Genomic DNA, 21131 nt, shown 5'->3' with positions numbered 1-21131 from the left:
CCCCCCCCACGGGGGCGCCCCCCAGCCAGTCCTATATAGGATCCGAACCCGCAGCGGGAGCGCCGCTGCGCTCCTAGCGCTGCACTCTCCTGAGTGCGCCACAGGGCTGGCCCCATTAGTATTTTTATATCTCTAATATTTTGATGTGTTTGGAGAAGAAGAATAAGTAAAGTTATGGGTTCAGCCCACTGTCTTGAGCCAGATGTCTCTAATTATCTTCTTATAATACCCGATATACTACCCTCTGTGATTGGAATTTAACAAAGACATATTTAGCAATAAATCACTAATTCTCATGTTCATTCTCTTAACATAATCCAGTATTTGTTTAGTGCCTACTATATTTGAGACTGTGTGCTAGGTTTTAGGTATACAGTGAGAAACAAAGCAGGTATGTAATCCTTGCCCTTGTGGAGTTTATGGTATAAAGAAGGTATACTCGTTAATAACTACAATCAAATAAATATATAATTACAAAGTGTGAAAGGTATTATCAAGGGAAATAACAGGGTGCTCTATGAGAATAATACTGAAAATAATAGCTAACACAATGTGTGCTCGTTACTGTGCCAAGAACTTTACATGGATGATCTCATTTAATCTTCAGAATAATTTATTTCACAGATGAGGAAACAGAATTATGGTCCTAGTTTAGTGTTACGAAGTCAGAGAAGATCTCTCTGGGAAGTGACACTTATAATGAAAACTGGATGAATAGAAGGTAGCCAGGCAAAGAATGGAGGGAGGCTATGCTAAGCTGAAAGAATAACATGTTCTAAGGCCTAAGGATGAATGAACTTATCCTGGAAGAATGTCAGTGGCTGAAGTTTAGTAAGCAAGGAGTGGCAGGAGATAGAGTAGGTAAGGGCTAAATTGGGGAGGTTGTTGTAGGTCAGGGTAAGGAGGTTGGATTTCATTATAAAGGCTTGGGAAAGATTTTATGTAAGAGAGGGACATGATCTGACTTGCTTTTCCAGAGATCACTCTACTTTGTGGAGAATGAATTGGCAGGGGACAGAGGTTTACTGTGACCCAGATGAGAGAAAATGGAGGCTGAGACTACACTGGTACACTGGTGGCAATAGAGAATGGAAAAAAGGCAGACAGATTTGAGGTGTTCGATCCCTAAACTGTATTACTTGTAGTTGGGTTGGGTATAAGAGTGTACTTCAAAAAGTTCATGGAAAGATTTGTATCTTTCATTTCTATTTTTCCAGGAACTTTTTGATGTACCCTTGTAGAAGATAAGCATAAGGAAGAAATCAAGGAGATTTCCACATTTCTTGTTTTGGTGGCTGGCCAGTATGGGGATCTGAACCCTTGACTTTGGTGTTATCAACACCACACTCTAACCAACTGAGTTAACTGGGCAGCCCAGATTTCTACATTTCTTACTTGAACAACAGGGTGGATGGAAGTACTAGTTACTGAATGGTGAGGGAAAGGTTTTAGACACAGAAAGTTTGTGTTGCCTGTGAAATTTAAAGTAGAGGTGGCAAATAGGCAATTGACAGTCTGCAGCTTTTCAGGTCTGACCAAGGAATGCAAATGTGGGGATTGCTAGCATATCATTTGTATTTACAGCCATCTGTCTGCTCAGATCAACTAGATAGAGTATAGAGAAGAGTGCCAAGGACAGAGCCTTAAGGAATTCCCACATTTAGAGATCTGGTGTTGGAAGAGGAACAGCAGCAAGGGAAACTGAGATGGAGCAGCCAGGCAATAGAAAGAAAGTCAGATGAGTGCTTTGTTGTGGAAAGCAAGAGAGCAAGGTGCTTCAAAGAGGAAGGAGTGGACAGCCAGTTTGAATGCTCATTTTAAGATGAGAGCCACATACTACAGAGTTTGAAAATTGCCAGCAACAAAAGAAATGTGTTACAATATCTGCCATCTCTTTAAAAAAAAAAAAAAAAAAAAACCTGTCTACCTCACATCTCCCTCCAGTTGCCACTCCTTTTCTTTGCATCCCTTTACAGTACAAGTCCTCATAAAAGAAGTCAGTGCCTCACTTTCTCCTCTTTCTGTCTTTATTTCACTTCATTTGGATTTTCTCACCCACTATTCAACTACAACCACTCTTGAAAAGGTCATCTATAGCTGCCATCTTGTCAGATCCTGTTTCACTGCTCTGTCTTTATCCTACTTGATCTGTCAGCAGTATTTGGTTGAGTTGATTACTCCCTCCTTGAAAAACTCCACTTTTGGCTCCCATGACACCATATTCTGCTGGATTACCTCCCACCTTAAGGCTGCTGCTTATGAGTCAGTTTAGCTGACCTTTTAAAAGAATGTAAATCAGTTTTATCTCTTCTCCATTCAAAGCCCTCCTATCACATAGTGTTTCTCATCACATTCAGAATTAAATCCACACTCGTTACCATGGCCTACCCAGCCCTAAGTCTTCTGGCTCCTGCCTACTTCTCTGGCTGCATCTTGTACCACACTGGACTATGCGCTATCTCTTGAACCTGCCAAGCTCATGAGGGCTTTTAAGCTTGCTATTCCCTGTGCCTAGAGAGCTCTTACATCTCTGCATGTGCACTTCTTCACATTATTTAGACCTCTGCTTAGCTATAACCGCCTTAGGGAGACCTTCTCAAACCCTATATCACTACCTACCAGCCCATCACTTTCTATCCTTGTACCCTGCTTTTTCTTTTCTTTTTTTTTTTTTTTGTCTTTTTTCGTGCCCGGCAACGGATCGCAACCCTCAGTGTCGCGCCCATACCGGACCAGGACCGGCAAGGGATCGCAACCCTCGGTGTTGCGCCCGCACCCCGCTCAGCCAGTGAGCCGCCGGTCTGCATGTGGGATCCGAACCCTCGGCGGGAGCGCCGCTGCGCTCCCAAGCAGCGCACTGTAGCAGTGTGCCACCGGGCCGGCCCGTACCCTGCTTTTTCTTCATAGCATTTGTCCCTGTCTGAAATTATGTATTTACTTGTTTATGAACAGTGTCCTCCTCTTTCCCCACAGAATGTAAGCTTTCTCTCACTTGTTTGTTTGATCACTTGTGGATTCCCAGTGTCTAGAACAGTGTCTGGCACACAGCTGCTGGTCCATAAATATTTTTGAGTGAATGCTGCTAAGAGGATGGGAAAGTTTGGGCCAGATGAGGATGGGAAGGTTTCCATTGAGTCTGGTAATATGCCATTTGTTGGTGGCCTTACCAAGCAGTTTAAATAAGCACTGAGGGTGGGAATCAGAGAAACAGATTAAGGAGAACTTGGAGGCAAGGAACTAGAGAAGACAAATTAGACAACTGTTGTGAGAAGGTAGCTGAAAAAGAGAGACATGGGGCTGGTGGTGGCTGGAGAAGGGTAAATGAGGTCAAGAAGACAAGTCTTTGAGGTGCCAGTGATAGATAGAATCCAGAGCACATGTGACAGGCTTGACCTTTACATGAGAGGGACATGTCCTCCCTTTTAGCAGGTAGGAAAATGGTGATGATAGTTACAAACTCAGACTGATTGTGTAGTTTGGGGGGGGGCGAGAGTGGAGGGGGATGAGTCAGCACTTGGTCAGCTCTGTGAGAAACAAGACTAGGTATTGGGTGGAAAGGGAGCCAGGTCCTTTGGCACGGAGGGAAGGGTCACCATATCTGCAGGCCAGATGTTGATGTAGTTGGGGTCCTGGCGAAAGGTAGCTGAGGGAGTAGGGTGTGGGAAGAGGTAGAAAGGAGTACCTAGCGGTTTTTGATACATGGTGCCTAATGATGTAATAAGGTCTCCTTGTTTTAATCAGGAACAATATTTTCTGTGCCAGGAAACCATTTGGATTTATCAGAGGAAAATGGTCTTTTTCTCTTCCTCTCCCATTGAGGCTGAGAGACAGTACAGTTTGGCCCTGCACACCCAGCTTGCCATCAGTATTGGATATGTTCCTGCCTCCAAATATTTGAGTACTTTTTATATGCTAGCTACTGTTTTAGGCTAAAAGGATATAGCAACGAATGAAACAAAGTCTCTGCCTTCAAAGAGCTTTTATTCTAATGCAGGAAGACAGAAAGTAAACAAATGTATGATATATCAGAGATGGGGTAGGCATATCACCTTGGGCCCCATGCTCCTGCCCAATAGCTCTCGGGTAGCAGTGAGAGGTATACACACATGCCCTCTTGTGCTCTCTCTCTGTGTCTCCATGTCCTGCCATCTACGGAAGCATTGAATGAGCCATTCCTCCTCAACAGGATGTTTCCTTGAGCGGCCAATTTGAGACCTCCATTGCACAACACGGTAATGACTTGTTCTGTTCTCTTGTTTTCAGATGAGACACCAATTATTGCAGTGATGGTGGCCCTGTCCTCTCTGCTAGTGATCGTGTTTATTATCATAGTTCTGTACATGTTAAGGTGAGCATTTTAATGCTTCTACATTCTCTTAGTCTCTGTTTCAATATCCCAGTGTCTCAGTAAGCCCACACAGACCAGAAGACAGTAGGATGAGGACAATGGATAGGATGGAGGTGGAATGATTCATGATAGTGCTAAGATTAAAATTCTACTACTTAGAAATGGTTTAAGAGCTGTACGTAGTCTTCCTTAAGCCTTAACCTCTCTTCTTTGCTTCTGTTTTTCCAAATCCAGTCCCCCAACTCCAGTACAATCTAAAGCCCAGAATGGTGGCTTGGAAGTTGGGGGATAAAAGCCACAGTCTGTGTTACTAGTGACAAGTGTTTCAAGATCTTCAGATCTAGCCCTGTTGAAACAGCCCTGAAAAGGGCCCCAGTGAGATTACATACTCAGCAAAAGCCTACTTTATTTCTAGGTGGGACTTTGTCCCCAAACCCCTCTGGGATCCCGACCCTGGTATGCTGAGCTAAACCATGTGATTTGCAGGGTTTCTCTTTCTGACCTTCTTTTGGGGTCCTCTAGATATTACCACTCAAACTGTGAGCAGAAGCAAGGAAGGAGAACCCAAGGGAGAGAAGAAGGCAGTGTGTGTTCTCTTCTTGTTAAAGCTATTGCCCTAACTATTGGGGTTTAATTCTGCCTTTTCTTGAGCTTAACCTGCTCCAAGATCCCTCTGTTCTTCTGCAGGAATAAAGAAAGGGGAACTTTGTGCTCCTCCTACAATTTGGCATGTGTCTCCATCATTCTACAGGAGACTTGTGGCCAGACCCAATCTGAAGCTCTGGGCTTCTCCCTGGAGCATCCAGGCTGCACTGGGGAAATAACAGGATTTTTGTTTGGTATAGATCATCCTGTCTGCCCCCATTATATTCTGCTCAGTCACCCTTTCCCACCTGGTGTGGCTGTGCTCTCTAGTGGATCCCAGAATGGGGACTGCACAGAAGAGCCATACAAGCCAGAATATACTGTGAGTGTTGCCTGAGTTGGATTCTAGCGTGCTGAGGGTAAGCAGGAGTATCCTAAGGTACTCACTCACTGCAGAATGGAGCTGCCTCAACATGTGCATGACCTGTCTCTACAAGAGCCTGATTGTTTGGTAAAGGAGATTTAGACAGCAGAGTTGATAAACAGGGATACAAAGCCAGTAATTGGCCTCTCCTGCCTCTGTGCTTAGTTTTTCACCGCAAACATTTTCTCATTAGGTTTAAGAAATACAAGCAAGCTGGGAGCCATTCCAATTCTTTCCGCTTATCCAATGGCCGCACTGAGGATGTGGGTAAGGCACACGTTAATGGCATGGGGAAGCTTCATGGGGAAGAAAGCCAAGAAATTAGGGCTTTCCCCATCCTTTTAGGAGAATAAGACTATAAAAGAAAAAAAAAAGACTTTTGAAGAAAACAGCCCTGGGCCAGCCCGTGGCTCACTTGGGAGAGTACAGTGCTGATAACACTAAGGCCATGGGTTCGGTTCCTATATAGGGATGGCTGGTTCGCTCACTGGCTGAGCGTGGTGCTGACAACACCAAGCCAAGGGTTAAGATCCCCGTACCAGTCATCTTTTTTAAAAAAAGAAAAAAACAGCCCTAGTTCTTGGAGGCTTTGATCCACGAGGTAGAATCCCTAATTTAGTTTCCAGAAAAGGGGCTGGGTCCCCAAGGCACCTGACTGACCTTCCCCCTTGTGCACTACAGAGCCCCAGAGTGTGCCACTTCTGGCCAGGTCCCCAAGCACCAACAGGAAGTACCCACCCCTGCCTGTGGACAAGCTGGAGGAGGAGATTAACCGAAGAATGGCTGATGACAACAAGCTCTTCAGAGAAGAATTCAACGTGAGTTCTTTGTTGAGGCTGGTGAATCAGCAGGGAGGAAGGCAGACCCGAGATCAGGCCTTTGGAGTCATGGGGTAGCAAACAGGTTTCTCATGGTTAAGAGGTGAGAAATTTCTTACCAAGTTCATCTGACTCCCTTCCTTTATGATCATGGGCAGGAAGTAAGAAAAGATTTGCCTTACCTCCCTCATCCACCCACCCATCCATTCATCTGTTTCTCATCACATCTGTTACTTATCTGTTCAATAGATACTTACAAAAAAAATAATAAAATAAATACTTATCAAGTATCTAATATTTCCCAGGTAGTATTCTAGGTGGTAAGGATATGATGGGAAACAAAAACAGATCTAATCCCTTCTTTCAAGGAACTCACTGTCCAGTAGGGAAACCCCAAAAGCAAGAACAAAAATAACTGTATGAGTTATTTTTAATAACAGCAATACGGGACATGAAGGGCTGGTGTGTAGTTGTAGGAACCCATGTTAAGAAGTGGCCTTTTAGAATCTAGAGCAGAGGTCCCACAGTGTCTAAAGCAGACAGTAGTAGTAGATCATTGTTCAAAATGAGAACCATGGCAGACTGCAGAGCACAGGCCTCATCTTAGATGTTTAGATTTGTATTTTTTATAACTCCCTCAAGGAAGCAGAACATGTTTGTGAACCACCAGTTGGTGATCCTAGCCCACCAGTTCTTAACCTTTGACTTGGTGTTGTCAGCACCATGCTCACCCAGTGAGCTAACTGGCCATCCCTATATGGAATCCGAACCCATGGCCTTGGTGTTATCAGCACCACACTCTCCTGAGGGAGCCACGGGCCAGCCCCCAGCCCACCAGTTCTGATCTCAGATCAGAAGAGCTTCCTTGAAGAAATGAGACCTAATTATAGGCAAGTGTGGCAGGGAAAGGGGAGTGGGGAACATGCCAGGCACTGGAAATAGCAGGAGCAAATTGTTAGTAGCAAGGGCGGGTGAGGCAAGAGCACATTCAGAAAAGTAAAGAAGGGCTGTGTGCGGCTGAAGGGCAAATAAGAGATCAAACTGTGAAAGAAGGCTGGGCCATACAATAGATCTTGTAGATCGTCATGAGAGAAGTGGAAAGCCATGGACCAACCAGATTTATATTCAAAGCTCTGGCTGTAGAGAATAGCCCATGGGTAGACCAAAATAGTTGCAGGGAATACAGTTAGCAGCTGCAGCAGTTAAGAACACAGGTGCTGGTAGATTGACCTAAGGTGGTAATGATTAGGGAGAGGGAAATGGAGAACAAGAGGAGCAGTTCCAGAGTTGCCTAATTCATCATCTCAGGCATTGCTAGACTGTCAGTTTCCTTCACTCCTTTCCACTGAGCCACCTGACAGCTTTGTCTTGTAGGCCGGCTCCTCTTGTGATGCCAAAATGGCTGCCTCAGTTCTAGGTATTACATGGAGATATAACAAAGTCCAGTGGGAAAAGGATGACCATTTCTTTTTTTTTTTCCTTTTTGTCTTTTTTCGTGACCGGCAACGGGATCGCAACCCTCAGTGTCACGCCCGCACCACGCTCAACCAGTGAGCAGACCGGTCTCCACATGGGATCCAAACCCTCGGCGGGAGCGCCGCCGCACTCTACCGAGTGCGCCACCGGGCCGGCCCAGGATGACCATTTCTTATTATCAGTGAGGAAAATTTTCCCAGAAGCTTCTGGAGACTTTTCTTGTCACATGCTCCTTCTTAAACCTGACATGAGCATGGTTGCTGTGACTGGCTGAGACCAATCTGGATAATTCCCGGGTCATGTAGGGGATGGGCAGACAACCCCACAGAATGGGCACTCGGGTAGTAAGGAGGAATGGTTATTGGGTGGGTGGGTTACCATTCATATCTGTTCCACCACTGAAGGGCTTAGGGGACTGGAGAGTGATGTGGTCAGATCTGCATTTTGAAAAAATCACTAACTACAAAATAGAGAATGGATGGAAGGGAGGCAAGACTTAAAGCAGGAGACTATTTATCAGGTTAATGGAATAGCTTGGACCTTTCTTTCTGGCTACGGGAAAAACAATATCATTTAATGCTCATATTGATTGAGAACATATACCATATACCACAAGATAGCACCCCAGCCGCAGTACCATAGCTGGGTCTGTGAAAGGCACTGTACTGTTTTGTAGTCTGTAATACCAACTGCTTCTAGGTGAGGGGTTATGTGATCCCATTGCCATATTTTTTTTTTCTATGAAACAGGTTATTTGTTTAGAGGGGATAATCCCTGAGATCCCATGATAAGGTATTCCAGTAAGTCTCTGGATGGTGGTGGTGTTCCTAGAGGCATGATAGACCAATTCAGATAGGTCTTGTGGTGAGAGCCGTTTGTGTGCTACGATGGCCACTGTGTTCGTGAGGTCATTGAGCCATCATTGTGGTAGCAAGGGAAAGGGCTGACCAGCATCTCCTGGGTTCTTAGAAATGAGTGCTGTCTGGTGAGCATTCACGTGGAGCATGAATATTTCCTATTTTTCTTGTTCCAGTTATCTACTACCCGGGTATCGGTTTAGATCCTGACCTCCAGTGAGTGAGATAGTGTGATAACTTGCTTGGAGTTCTGTTCAATGGGAGGTTTCCTCTTCTATACTTATCCAGTGCCAACGCTTAAGTAGGTTACTCCTCAGTCGTCTACTTCCAGCAGGGGCCAGCATGTCTCACAGAGCCATTTGTATACCAGGCTGGATTTTTTTCTTCCTCAGTCAGCTATTGATGTCAACGGGAAATCAGAAATGTCTATTGAAGGAGTGAGTTTTGTGGCAGGCATTCTCTACACATCACTTCCAGCTGATGATGGAATTCTGCTGGGCATGTCCAAATTTATGGCTTACTGGATCACATAATACCTAGTTTATGATGGAGAGTTGGAGTCATCTGGATGCTTAGTGTCCCTTGGTCAGGCTTACAGTCTCTAGCACTCAGTACTAAGTAGAAGCATGGTCTTGCTTACAGAATCATGGTCTTGTCCCCATATCCTAGTGTTTTTCATTATGATTCTCCCAAACAACCTTACCACAGATATTTTAGAGCCCCACAAAATCTACCAGAGCCAATTTCTCCATGGCCTAGATAAGCTAGAGAGCCTTTTCTTTACAGATCGCTCATTAAATGGATCAGAGTAGTATACCAGCATGCGGTATATGCTGTCTCCAAAACCCAGAATGGCCCAGTAAGCATTGCTCTTCCTCCTTAGTGGGACAGGTGGTGGGGCAAGGAGCAGCAGCTTGTTGTTTATGTTGGAGGAGATATACTAACATGCCACAGGCCTTTGACCTTCAGAAAACTTGGCCGAGGTGGCAGGCCACTGTATTTATGTCTAGAATGTACGTCTAAGATACATAACTTCCTGCTCTTCAAGTTCTGTCAGCTTGATGTCATTAGCATAGTTGTCAGGGTGATGTCGGTAAAACAGTGAGATAAAATACTGATGAACCAGATTACAATGCAGAGAGGCCAAGACAGTTTATCACTGAGGCTGCTCCTGCCATGAGAGAGAGAAACTGCTTCAGGTAGTCTGTGCAACATAAAAAGAACATATACTTGCCCTATTAATAGTGACATTCCAGGTACCAGGGGTTATATGTTAATCTGCAGGAGGGAGAGTCTACAGCTCCAGCTGATTGTGATCCATAATCACTGACATTCTTAAAGACTGTCAGTCTTTTGTGCTAGTCTGTTTGGTGGCTTGCATGGGGGTAATAGGAAACATCAGAGTAGATAGTACTAGTAGTTATTGAGCGCTCACTTCATGCCATCACTAAACAGAGATGTAAATGGATTATCTCATCATTATCCTGCAGCTTTTGAGTCTTCTGTAGCATTTAAGATCTCTGCAATTCACCTATGGACTTAGCCTTTTAGTAAAGAGATCACTACTGCAGGAGCTTGCGTTTGCTCTTTCTGTAATGGTTCTTATCCAGTGGGTTAGGGGATCTGTGTGGGTATTCTGCTGCTTAACAGGTAGCACCTAATGTGAAGCCAGTTGAGGCCAAAACTTCTTCTGTCACCTGTCCTGCAAAGGCTCTATTCTAACTAGTATATCATAGTAGTATTATGGGTTCCCAGGAATTAGTTAGCTCAAGGCCAGAACCCAGTACACCCCCCCAAAATGCATTTTTCTTTACCCAGTGCACAGTTACCATGGTAAATGTCTGCAGATTCTTACCGAAAGAAGAGGAGAAAGGTTCATGGTATCTGAGTGTTGGTGTGTGTGGCTGGGTTCTTCCTGACCTTCCTCTTATTGAAGAGTTCTGGGCCTGTGAAATGACCCAGGCCTAGGGGTTGGGTGAGAGGTGCGCTTTCTCTAGCATCGTCGTTTGGTAGACCCCCTTAACAGACCTGGACTGGCTGCCTCCCATTTCCATTTTTGGGAGTTTCACAATGAATTATCCACAATCACCGATGTCTGAACCCTGATGACCATGGTCTCTGACTCTCTTTCATTCTCACCAAGATCAAGAATCCCATTTTGAATCCAATCCCTTCCACCAGCATCTCACTCTGTTGAGGACAGCACTCACCACTTTTGAAAGATTTCAATGCTTTTCTATCAATATACACCCTCCAAAAAGTCCCATGTTATGGATCCGATCAGGGACATAGTGAAGAAAGACATAGAAAGGTTGAATCTGTTACAGCCCATCTAACATTCTGATCTTCTCTACTTTGTGCCATGTGTTTTCTGGCTTTTCATTGTCACCTAGCTGAATTCAGCATTCAGTCCAAGTTTCCATTGGCCAAACTAGCACAGCGTTAGGACCTGAACTATTTATTACACTACCTGCACAAATTCATTTGACCATACCATAATTAGAAATTTCACCTTATCCAAAAGTTATGTTCTCCCCTCATTGGTCTAAGATCCCCAAAGTCTATATCAATAACTCTTCCTTCCTTTTTGGGGGGTGGCTGGCCAGTACAGGGATCCAAACCCTTAACCTTGGTGTTACAACACTGCTGTAACCAACTGAGCTAACCAGCCAGCCCCATTCCTACAATTTTTTTTTTTTACTGTTAAGAGACTTTATTTCAGACCAGTATTTGTTGGACATACACACTGAAATTTAAAACCACTGAGCTATCACTTACAGCTCTCAGTTACAGAAGGCCAATAACAATGCCCATAAATTATTGGTTTATTGTACTTTGACATAGATTCTCCAATTTTTAGGTTACAGAACAGTGCCAGGTATATTGACCCTGTTATTTCTCCTGACTCCTCTTTCTACATGCATAATGCTATTTATACTTCTATCAATGCCATGGCCTTTCTCTTCATACCTTCTCTAGTACGCTAGGTAATCCAAAAAAATAGTGAAAATCTTTTTCTGGCTAAGAATTTTTTAAAGGTCATTTTAAATTATACACTTTAGATGGCATTGCAATGGAATGTAAAGTTTGGATGAAAGAGGAAGTATATTTATTTTGACATTACTATCAATACTATCACCACTATCAACTTTGCAATACAAATTTGCTATAGTATACCTGGCTACTATACTGTAGTATTTATTTGTTTTTTTAATTTTTAAATTTTATTTTATTTTATTTTATCAATATACAATGTAATTGATTTTCATGTCCCTTTACCGATTCCTCCCTCCCCCTTCCCTCTCCCCCCTCCCACCCATTAACATCATGTCTGTTCACTGGTCTTAAGAAGTTCAAGGAATTGTGATTGTTGTGTTTTCTTCCCCACCCCCACTTGTTTGCGTATTTATTTATTTAGTTTTAGCTCCCACAAATAAGTTTGTTCCTACAATTTTTAATGATTCAACTCAGTGAATTCTTGCTGTTTCTTCTAGGTGTTAGCTCTTTCCTTTTCTACCTTACTTACATATTTTACCATCCAGAGTGTATTTTATCATCCATGCTTGCATCCTGGTTATCCATGCACGATGTGGAGCAGTTTTCATCATGAAAGCAAGATGCAATAGAGGACATGATAGAGATTTCTGGAAGTTAACTTTATTTAAGTCCTGTATTTCCTTTCAGCATCATTTCAGTTGTATCACTTAATGCCTGTTTTTCACATGAGCAACCCAGGAAAGATGTAAATTCTATTGACATTAAAATTCAGCAACCAGAAAAATTCCAAAATCTTAACATTTGGCTTAGTGAAATATATATATAGCCATAGAAAGGCCATGAGTCTTGTGCTGTCATTTGGAGGTGAGCATTTGATGTTGGAGCTGGGCTTTTTCTTGCTTTATTATCTAATATTGTTAGCAGTAATCCTACTTCTTGGTTTCAACATTTCTCATCTGCTTTTAATTGGGACTCCCTCACTCCTTATCACCAGCTATAACATCCCAGGTAATCTCAAGCAGTAACCAAAGTAGTGATTGTACAGCTGTGAACTGTTAGCAGCTTGCTCTTTCCCATCCTGGAAATTGGTTGATGTTCCTTTCCTTTTATCTGAACCCAGTAACAGGTTCACATCACCCACATTTCCCCCAGCAATCTCTCAGCTACAACCCACTCTCTGATAGTAACTGCTAAGTCAGTTAAGCTCCTTTAGTTAAAAACAAGAGACGTCAACTCAAATAAATTAAGCAAAAAGCAAAGAGAACTATCAATTGGGAAGTCACTAGGGGAGTTGGCAGAATCAAAAGATGAGTTGGAGCTTCAGGCAGAGCAAGCCTTACCTTGGTGGCTCTGGGGCCCTCCTAGGGAAGCCCCTGCTTTTTTAGTTTTCAAAATCCTGGGAAAAAGAATCTGATTGGCCTTGTATGGATCCAGTGTGACTGTGCTTGGGCCAGTCACCCTGGGGAGGGAAGAGAGGAATAGCACATAGGGCAAACGTACCAATTCATGTCCACTATTGTAGAATAATATTTCTATGATCATCAGATGGGGAAGACCTTTCTAAGCAAACACAAGATTCATATGCCAGAATGGAAAAGATTGACAGAAAATAAATATATTAAAATGTTAAACATCTCTGTGACAAATGCTGCCATAAAGTGGCAAATTGGGAGAACGTATTTGCCCCAGGTAGACAAAGAATATATAAAGAGCTTCTGCAAACCTGTGAGAAAAAGGTAAACAATTGGTAGAAAAATTGACAGTTCATAGGAGAAATACAGATGGTCTATAAACATGAAAAGATGACTAACTATATCTGGTAATCAGGGAAGTACAGATTAAAACCATTATTTTGGACCTGTCAGATTTGAAAATTTAAAAGATTAATATCAAGTATGGGCAAAAGTATGGGGATACAGATACTCATACACAGATGGGGTTTTTTTGTTTGTTTGTTTTTGTCCTTTTTGAGACCGGCCACACTGCGCTCAGCCAGTGAGCGCTGTGAGCACACCGGTCATCCCTATATAGGATCCGAACCCGCGGCGGGAGCACTGCTGCGCTCCCAGCGCCGCACTCTCCCGAGTGTGCCACGGGCTCGGCCCAGATGGGGGGAGTTTAAATTGGTATAGGATTGGAAGGATGATTCAACAATATCAGTCAAAATGTAAATGATAATGCTATCAGAGTAGCTTCTGGGACTCTGTCTAACATAAAAGCCCTCATATGTACAAATACGTATTTGTACAGGGGTGTTCATTACAGCGTTATTTATAATAGCAAAGCAAAGAAGAACAAATATCTCTCATAAAGCAGAGTGGCTGAATGATTTTTTATATCCATTATGAAATTGTATACTGTCATTAAAATAAATGTGCTAACATAGACCTCTCAAGTCACGTTGTTATGTGAGAAAACACATGGCAGAGGAATATACATGGTATAATCCTATTTTTGTTTTAAAATATCTGTGTATATATGTGTTCAGTCTTGTTAATGCATTTTTTCAAGTCTGGAAGAATACTGTGAACTGTTAACAGTGGCTGCCTAGAAGGGGGTAGAAGATAGCAGAGACATGACAGGGAACTTACACTTTCTACTGAAGTATTTGACTTTCTTTTACAACTAGATATTTTTTTCTTCTTTACAGTATTTTAAAAAGCAGAGGTTTGTTTAATATGGAAAATAAAGCTAATGGGCCTTAATATGCTTTAATGGATATATAGCATCTAGAATAAAGGAGTTGCTGTCTCTAGTTCGAACTTTGCCAGGAGTCTTGTGGTCAGGTTGCTGTGAAAAGGGATATCACCAAATGTCATGTTGTTCTGGAGAGAAACTGGACCATGGGGGTGAACAGCTGAACGAACAATAGGCATAAGACATAACAACTGTTTTCAGATATTTGACAGGCTGAAAGGAGGCTGTGGAACATTTCTGTGAATTCCCACCATGGTTGGAAGTTTGAGGCTATAGTTTTTATCCTGACGTTACAAGCTGGATCTTTTTTATTCACCAGCCTTTGCCTTAGGACGAAGTATTGAATTTGCCTAAAAGAAACACTTTGTAAAGCCACTTATTGAGATCCCTAAAGCATGTTCAAGGTTTAAAAAGAAAAAAAAGTTTTTTTTTGTTAACTCCTGAGAGGAAGGGATAGGAGAGAAAAAAGGGAAAGAGGTGGAGCCAGTGAGATAGTCACATCTGTGCACTGTGAGTTGTGAACCCCGTCCTCAGGACCCCACATCCTTATTAATACAATTCAATTCTTGGATTGTCAGGTGAAGAAAGCTTGTGTGTGTCATCTAGTGATGGGATTGAATGTGGCATCTGAGTTGAGGCAGAGCTGAAATAGCGTCTACATTGATGAGTTGTCTCTAAATGAGTCAGTGCCAAAGTCCTATGGGAATTAGCAGGAACTGTGGCAAGGGCTTTGGAATTCAACAATCCAGGGAGCTGGAGATTCTAGCTTTGGAAGGGGCAGAGAAGGTGCCAGCTGGCATTTGAGTTTTACACTTCTTGTTATAAGAGAAATGCAAAAGAAATTGTGTATACGGACGTTAGGTCCTTTTAAACAAAACTGTTATAACAGCCACCTTGGAAGGTAGTAAATTTCCCATTTGCAGAATGTTTAGGTGCTGGTGATTCTTAGGTGAGAGTATTTGAAAGGAGATTCAAATTTTAAAGTGAATGAGATTCAGTCCTGTACTAGAGATCCTAGGCAGCACAGCGAGGCAAGAAAAGAAATGAAGTATAAGCATTAAAGAGGAAGAGACCAAATATGAATTTTTCACAGAGGAGAATATTGTCTTCAGAAAAATCCAAAGATTCATCAGATAATTAGAATTAAGTTATTTTAGCAAGGTAGCTAGATACAAAAGCACCATAAAAAAATTAATGCATTTCTATACATAGGCCACACACAAAAGAATCAAATAATACTTTTTGAAAGATGACATTTACAGTAGCATCCAAAATATAAAGTACCTAGGAATAAATTTAACAAAATTTTTAGAAAATCTTTAGAGAAAATTATAAAAATGTTTGAAGACATTAAGGGAAAACAGCTTAAATTAGTGAAGAGATAGGATCAATGGATTAGAAGTCTCAATATTGTAAAGATGTAAATTCTCCCCAAACTGATATATAGATTCAATGCAATTCCAATAAAAATCCCAACAGGTTATTTGTGGAACTTGACAAGCTGATTCTAAAATTTATATGGAGGAGAAAAGATCCAAGAATAGCCAAGACATTCCTGAAGAAGAAGAACGAGGTGAGGAGACCTGCCTTACCAGATACAGAGTTATTACAAATTTTAGTAATTAAGATAGTTTTGGGGGCCAGCCCGTGGCTCACTTGGGGGAGTGTGGTGCTGATAACACCAAGGCCACGGGTTTGGATCCCTATATAGGGATGGCCAGTTAGCTCACATGGGAGAGCGTGGTGCTGACAACACTAAGTCAAGGGTTGAGATCCCCTTACCGGTCATCTTTAAAAAAAAAAAAAAAAAAAAAAAGATAGTTTTCTATTGGCACTGGGAGAGACAGATTAACCAGTGGAATGAAATAGAGAGCCCAGAAGCAGATCCATGTGTAAATGGAAACCTATTTATGACAGGAATGCTGTTGCAGTTCTGGTGGGGAAAGGATGGTCTTTACAATAAACACTACTGGGGCAGATGGGCAACCCTGTAGAAATAAATGAAATTGAACACTTGTCTCATACCAAACACAAAAATCAACTCCAATTGCTGTAAGCACTGAAATTTAAAGAACAAAATGATGGGCCGGCCCTGTGGCTCACTCGGGAGAGTGCGGTGCTGATAAAGAACAAAATGATAAAACATAGAGATAATGTAGGAAAATATACTTATGATCTCACAGTGGGAAAGGGTTTCTTAAGACTTAAACTGTTGATAAAGGGAAAGATTGATGAATTTGAGACTACATAAAAATGGAAAAATTTTGTTCATAAGTAGATGCCATAAAGAAAATGGAAGAGCAGGCCACAAATCTGGGAAAAGTTATTTGTAACACAGATAACTAATAAAAGATGAGTATCCAGAATATGTAAAGAACTACAAATGAATAAGAAAATAAGCAATCCAGTATAACAATAAGGAAAACACTTGACTAGGTACTTCACAGAAAAGGAGAAACCCTTTTGATTAGGTAACTGTGGAAAGATGATGAACCTCATTAATAATCAGAGAAATCTAAATTGAAACTACATTTAATACATTTAAAGTCTGACAGTAGCAAATGATGAGGATACAGAACAACTGAAATACACACTGGTGTGAAGAGAAGTTGGTACACTACTTTGGAAAACATTTTGCCTTTAACTAGCAAGGCTAAAGGTACTCATACTCAAAATTCTTACGTATATGTGTGAGAAACACATACAATTCATGCTCAGAGCAGGACTGTTAACTGTAAACAACCCACATATTCATCAGAAGTAGAATGGATGAATAAATTTTGGTATGAACAGAGTACTACAAAGTAGTTAGAGTGAACAAACTTTGGTTATGCAAAGCAACCTGAATGAATCTTAAGAACATAATGTTGGGCAAAAAAAAGTAAGTCACCACTTGGTTATGATTCCATTTTTATCAAAAAAATGGACTGAGCAATAATAACATATTGTTTAAGGATGCAAAATATATGGGATACAAATAAATTCAAGTTAATGATGAACACACAATTCCCAGTTTACCTGTGAGAGGAGTAGGAAGGGGATACAAGGAGAGGAGGGGCCCAAAGAGAACTTCTAAGTTAAATTGGGTGATGGATGCACTTCTTTTTATAAACAAATTTCAAAAACAAATCTTTTTAAAAAACTGACATGTTTTGGGCCTTGGTTCCAGTTAAGCCTTGAGCAAGAGATGAAATGGTCTTTAGGCCGGCCCGTGGCTCACTCGGTAGAGTGCGGTGCTGATAACACCAAGGCCACGGGTTCGGATCCTATATAGGGATGGCCGGTTTGCTCACTGGCTGAGCGTGGTGCTGACAACACCAAGCCAAGGGTTGAGATCATAACACCAAGGCCACGGGTTCGGATCCTATATAGGGATGGCCGGTTTGCTCACTGGCTGAGCGTGGTGCTGACAACACCAAGCCAAGGGTTGAGATCATAACACCAAGGCCACGGGTTCGGATCCTATATAGGGATGGCCGGTTTGCTCACTGGCTGAGCGTGGTGCTGACAACACCAAGCCAAGGGTTGAGATCCCCTTACCGGTCATCTTTTAAAAAAAAAAAAAAAGAAATGGTCTTTGATGCCACCTAGTGTTTCTAGAGAATCTAACATCTTACAGGCTCTGGTTCGTCTGTTCCTTCCTAGCTCTGTGGGCTAGGTTTTTCAGAGTGGAAACTAAAAGGAATAGGGTTCCCCTTGTTTTCATCCCTGACTTAGACTCTTCTGTCTGAATCTTTGTATCTAGCACTGTTCTCCAGGGCAAGCCTTTTCTTTTCTCTTATTAAACAATGGCTCCTATTTCTTTGTAACTTTCCTTTTAGGAGCCTTAGCTCACCTGGAAATATAGTTTTTCTTCATCATGAATGGGAGAGATAGGGATGCTGATAGGATACTGTGAGGTGGTGGTCATTGTCATTCCTGATCTTTCTGTATTAAAGACTGTTTTCAAGAATCTTGCTATCACTACCTCTGCTCCACATCATTTTAGAGAAGGGATATACAGGAAATGTAGTGCCTCTGGATTAGTCATGAGGGCTTAAAAAACTGGCATCTCATCCAGCCCTGTAACCAGAGTGAAAACCTGTGGAAATCTAGCCTTATGTGAGGGAAGAGAAGGCAAACTGTGGGTAAATTGGGAAATTCCAATTTTAAGTATGGTCTCTGTTCCATCTGCAAGAGTTCGGCCCAGGAAACTTTTCACCCCTTTATGTATTGACAGAATAGGGTCAGAAGGAATTGCCTCTCTTAGTAAAGTAACATGTAGAACCTCCACAGTTTTAACTCTGAAAAGAAAATCTCTTGAATAGGTGAGGGTAGATGGGCTGTGAAACCCTGACTCCCCTTATCTTTGGGTCTTTCACTTTAATTTCGCCTACCACTATTATGCTGATTCCCAGGAAATATATTTGCTCCCTTCTTAAAGCTCTTGCTTCCATCTGGCAAAATGTGTTCCCTTTGGGCTAGGATTTCCTTTATTTCATCATACATTTGTTTAATTATCAAAGCCAAAAACCTGAGAGTCATCCTTCAATCCTGTCTCTTTCTCTCCCCAATACACATTCACTTCAGTCCACCTCCAAATCTAGTCTTCCTAACTCCAGAATATAACTCAAGTGCATTCATTTCCTTGTGCCATCACCTTCCCATGCTTCTTATCCAGGCTTCTGTTCTTGCCCCTTCCAGGCTGTTTTCCACATAGCAACCAGTGATTGTTCAACATGTAGATTGATCACACTTTTAAAACCTTCAGTGCTTTCCCTATGCACCTAAAATAAAATCCTAACTCCCTGTACAAGGACTTACATGGAAATGAATGATCCGACCTTGCCAGGCTCATTGCCTTCCACTTTTTCCACCATTCCCACCAGCATCGTCTTCTGCGTTATACCCTCACTGGCTGTCCAGCTCCTCACACAGTCAAGCTTTCTCCTGCCTCTGGGTTATCACAAATGCTGTTCTTTCTGTGTGTGGAGTCCTTTTTTCCACACTCATCTTTCCTCATAGAGACCTACCCTTAATCTAAATTTGACCTTTTCTGATACTTTAATAGCATTCTATTCTTTCATTGCATTTATCATGGTATGTAATTACATATTTGTTTTATTCGTTTAATGTTTGTCTTTCACCCACAAGTTTGTGTTGTCTATGAGGGCAAAAACTGTGAATATGTTTGAGTCACCACTCTTTGCTCTGTACCTAGACTGGTGCCTGCCTAATAGGTACCCAATATATATTTCTTGAAGGAACAAATAAAAAGTAACATGTGCACCCACAATTTATTTAACTGTTCCCCTATTGCTGACTAAGGTTGTTCTCAGTTTTAGTTCATTCTAAATAATGATGAAGTAAATAATTTGAACATTGAGATTTTTATTTCCTTAGGGTAGATTCTCAGAAGTGGAGTTGCTAGGTCAAAATATAGGAATATTTATAGGGTTCATAAAACATATTTCTAAATCACTTATCAGAAAGGTTGTCTAGGTTAGAATTTTTAAATACTCCCTTTTGCTTCTTTAGTTTTGAATATATGGAACATAGAACAGGTCCAATAATAAAATTTAGCTTCCCAGTCTCATAAAACTCACTTATTGAATGCTTATTCTGTGCCACACATGAGATTATCTTATTTACTCTTTATGTGGCAGGTATTATCCAATTTTAACAGATGAAGAAACTTGGGCCTAGAAAGTTTAACAGATTTGCTCAAGTTCATACAACCCAGACTGTCTCATGTCAAACCATTTTATGCTTATCTGCATACTTCCCGACACTAGCTAATTTACATTTGCTCCAAAGATGCTGCAAATTTAATGTCACCTCACCCAAATCCTTTGATTCCTAACTGCTGCATCCATGTGAATGTCCTCCCTTCTACCCACCAGTCCTTGCTTCCTTGCCAGATGGTGCTAGAGGCTAGGGTGCTGTGTTCTCTTGTCAGACTCCTAGAGAGAACCTAAATCAGCTGACTATCCAGATCTCTCCTCCTGTGTGGTTCACTCTGAGATGCACCTCATCTTTGCATGATAATTTGCATGAGGATAAGTGGCCCATTCCTTCATTTATGTCCCCACCACAATTTACAGGGTGGTTCTTTTTGACCCAGCAAGCATTTAACAGGCCCCTAACCACATAGTAATCATATAAAGAGCATGCTGTGCTTATAGTAACAGGAAGGACATTTTACCTCTGGGGATTCTTGGTAGTAAACTCTAAGGGGCTTGTGGCTGTTTAGGGGAGAGATATATTCTTTATGTTAGGCTGCAAGTACTCACCTGGGCCCATGTTTTTCTCCCCAGGTCAGGGTTTGGTGCAGTAGTTTGCATGTTTGGTGTTTACTCCTGTTAATAACTCCTCTAATTTCTCTTAACCTTTCAGGCTCTCCCTGCCTGTCCTATTCAGGCCACCTGTGAGGCTGCCTCCAAGGAGGAAAACAAGGAAAAAAACCGATATGTAAACATCTTGCCTTGTGAGTGTTTTCAGGGTTTCTGGGAATGTAACCTGAAACTGCATCTACAGCTGGATTTTCTGAGGATGGATAGAATCTTGTGACTGGTCACAGGAGGGTTGGTCACATGAGTAGAGTCAAGCCTTTGGGCTGAAAGAGCCTTTAAGGCTCCCAGGGTAACCGCAGAGTCCATTGGGGTGGTTGACCAGGATTTTTCTGGCAGGCCTAAAGTTTCTAGGAAGCCAGAGAGAGCAGCTTCCCTAGGACCAGACAGGAAGCAGGTGGTGGTGATTTTTTTGTAGTACTCATTGAAGGAAATTCCACTACAGAGTTCTCTTTATAACTCCTTCCCCCAGGCTGGCTGATTAGCTCAGTTGATTAGAGCGTAGTGTTATAACCCCTTCCCAGAGTTAACCATTGCTAATTAGTTCATCAGTAATCTAATAGACATTTTTCTAGGCCAGTGGTCTCTAGAATGGGATAT

General features: G+C 41.9%; 1 protein-coding gene across 3 annotated transcripts in view; it reads left to right on the top strand.

The window, feature by feature from the left end:
• PTPRA (protein tyrosine phosphatase, receptor type, A) overlaps nt 1-21131 on the top strand; it is a 110592-nt gene that overhangs the window by 58728 nt on the left and 30733 nt on the right. For all 3 annotated transcript variants that reach the window (XM_008570645.1, XM_008570644.1, XM_008570643.1), the window contains 4 exons: nt 4264-4348; nt 5551-5624; nt 6039-6175; nt 20578-20668. In XM_008570645.1, coding sequence (XP_008568867.1) covers nt 4264-4348; nt 5551-5624; nt 6039-6175; nt 20578-20668 — 387 coding nt within the window. The remainder of the gene's footprint in view (nt 1-4263; nt 4349-5550; nt 5625-6038; nt 6176-20577; nt 20669-21131) is intronic.

This window comes from Galeopterus variegatus, unplaced genomic scaffold (genome assembly GCF_000696425.1).
Source record: "Galeopterus variegatus unplaced genomic scaffold, G_variegatus-3.0.2 Scaffold621, whole genome shotgun sequence".
Lineage (NCBI taxonomy): Eukaryota > Metazoa > Chordata > Mammalia > Dermoptera > Cynocephalidae > Galeopterus > Galeopterus variegatus.
The sequence above is the reverse complement of the archived record's forward strand: the minus strand, read 5'-3'. Positions and strand labels throughout refer to the sequence as shown.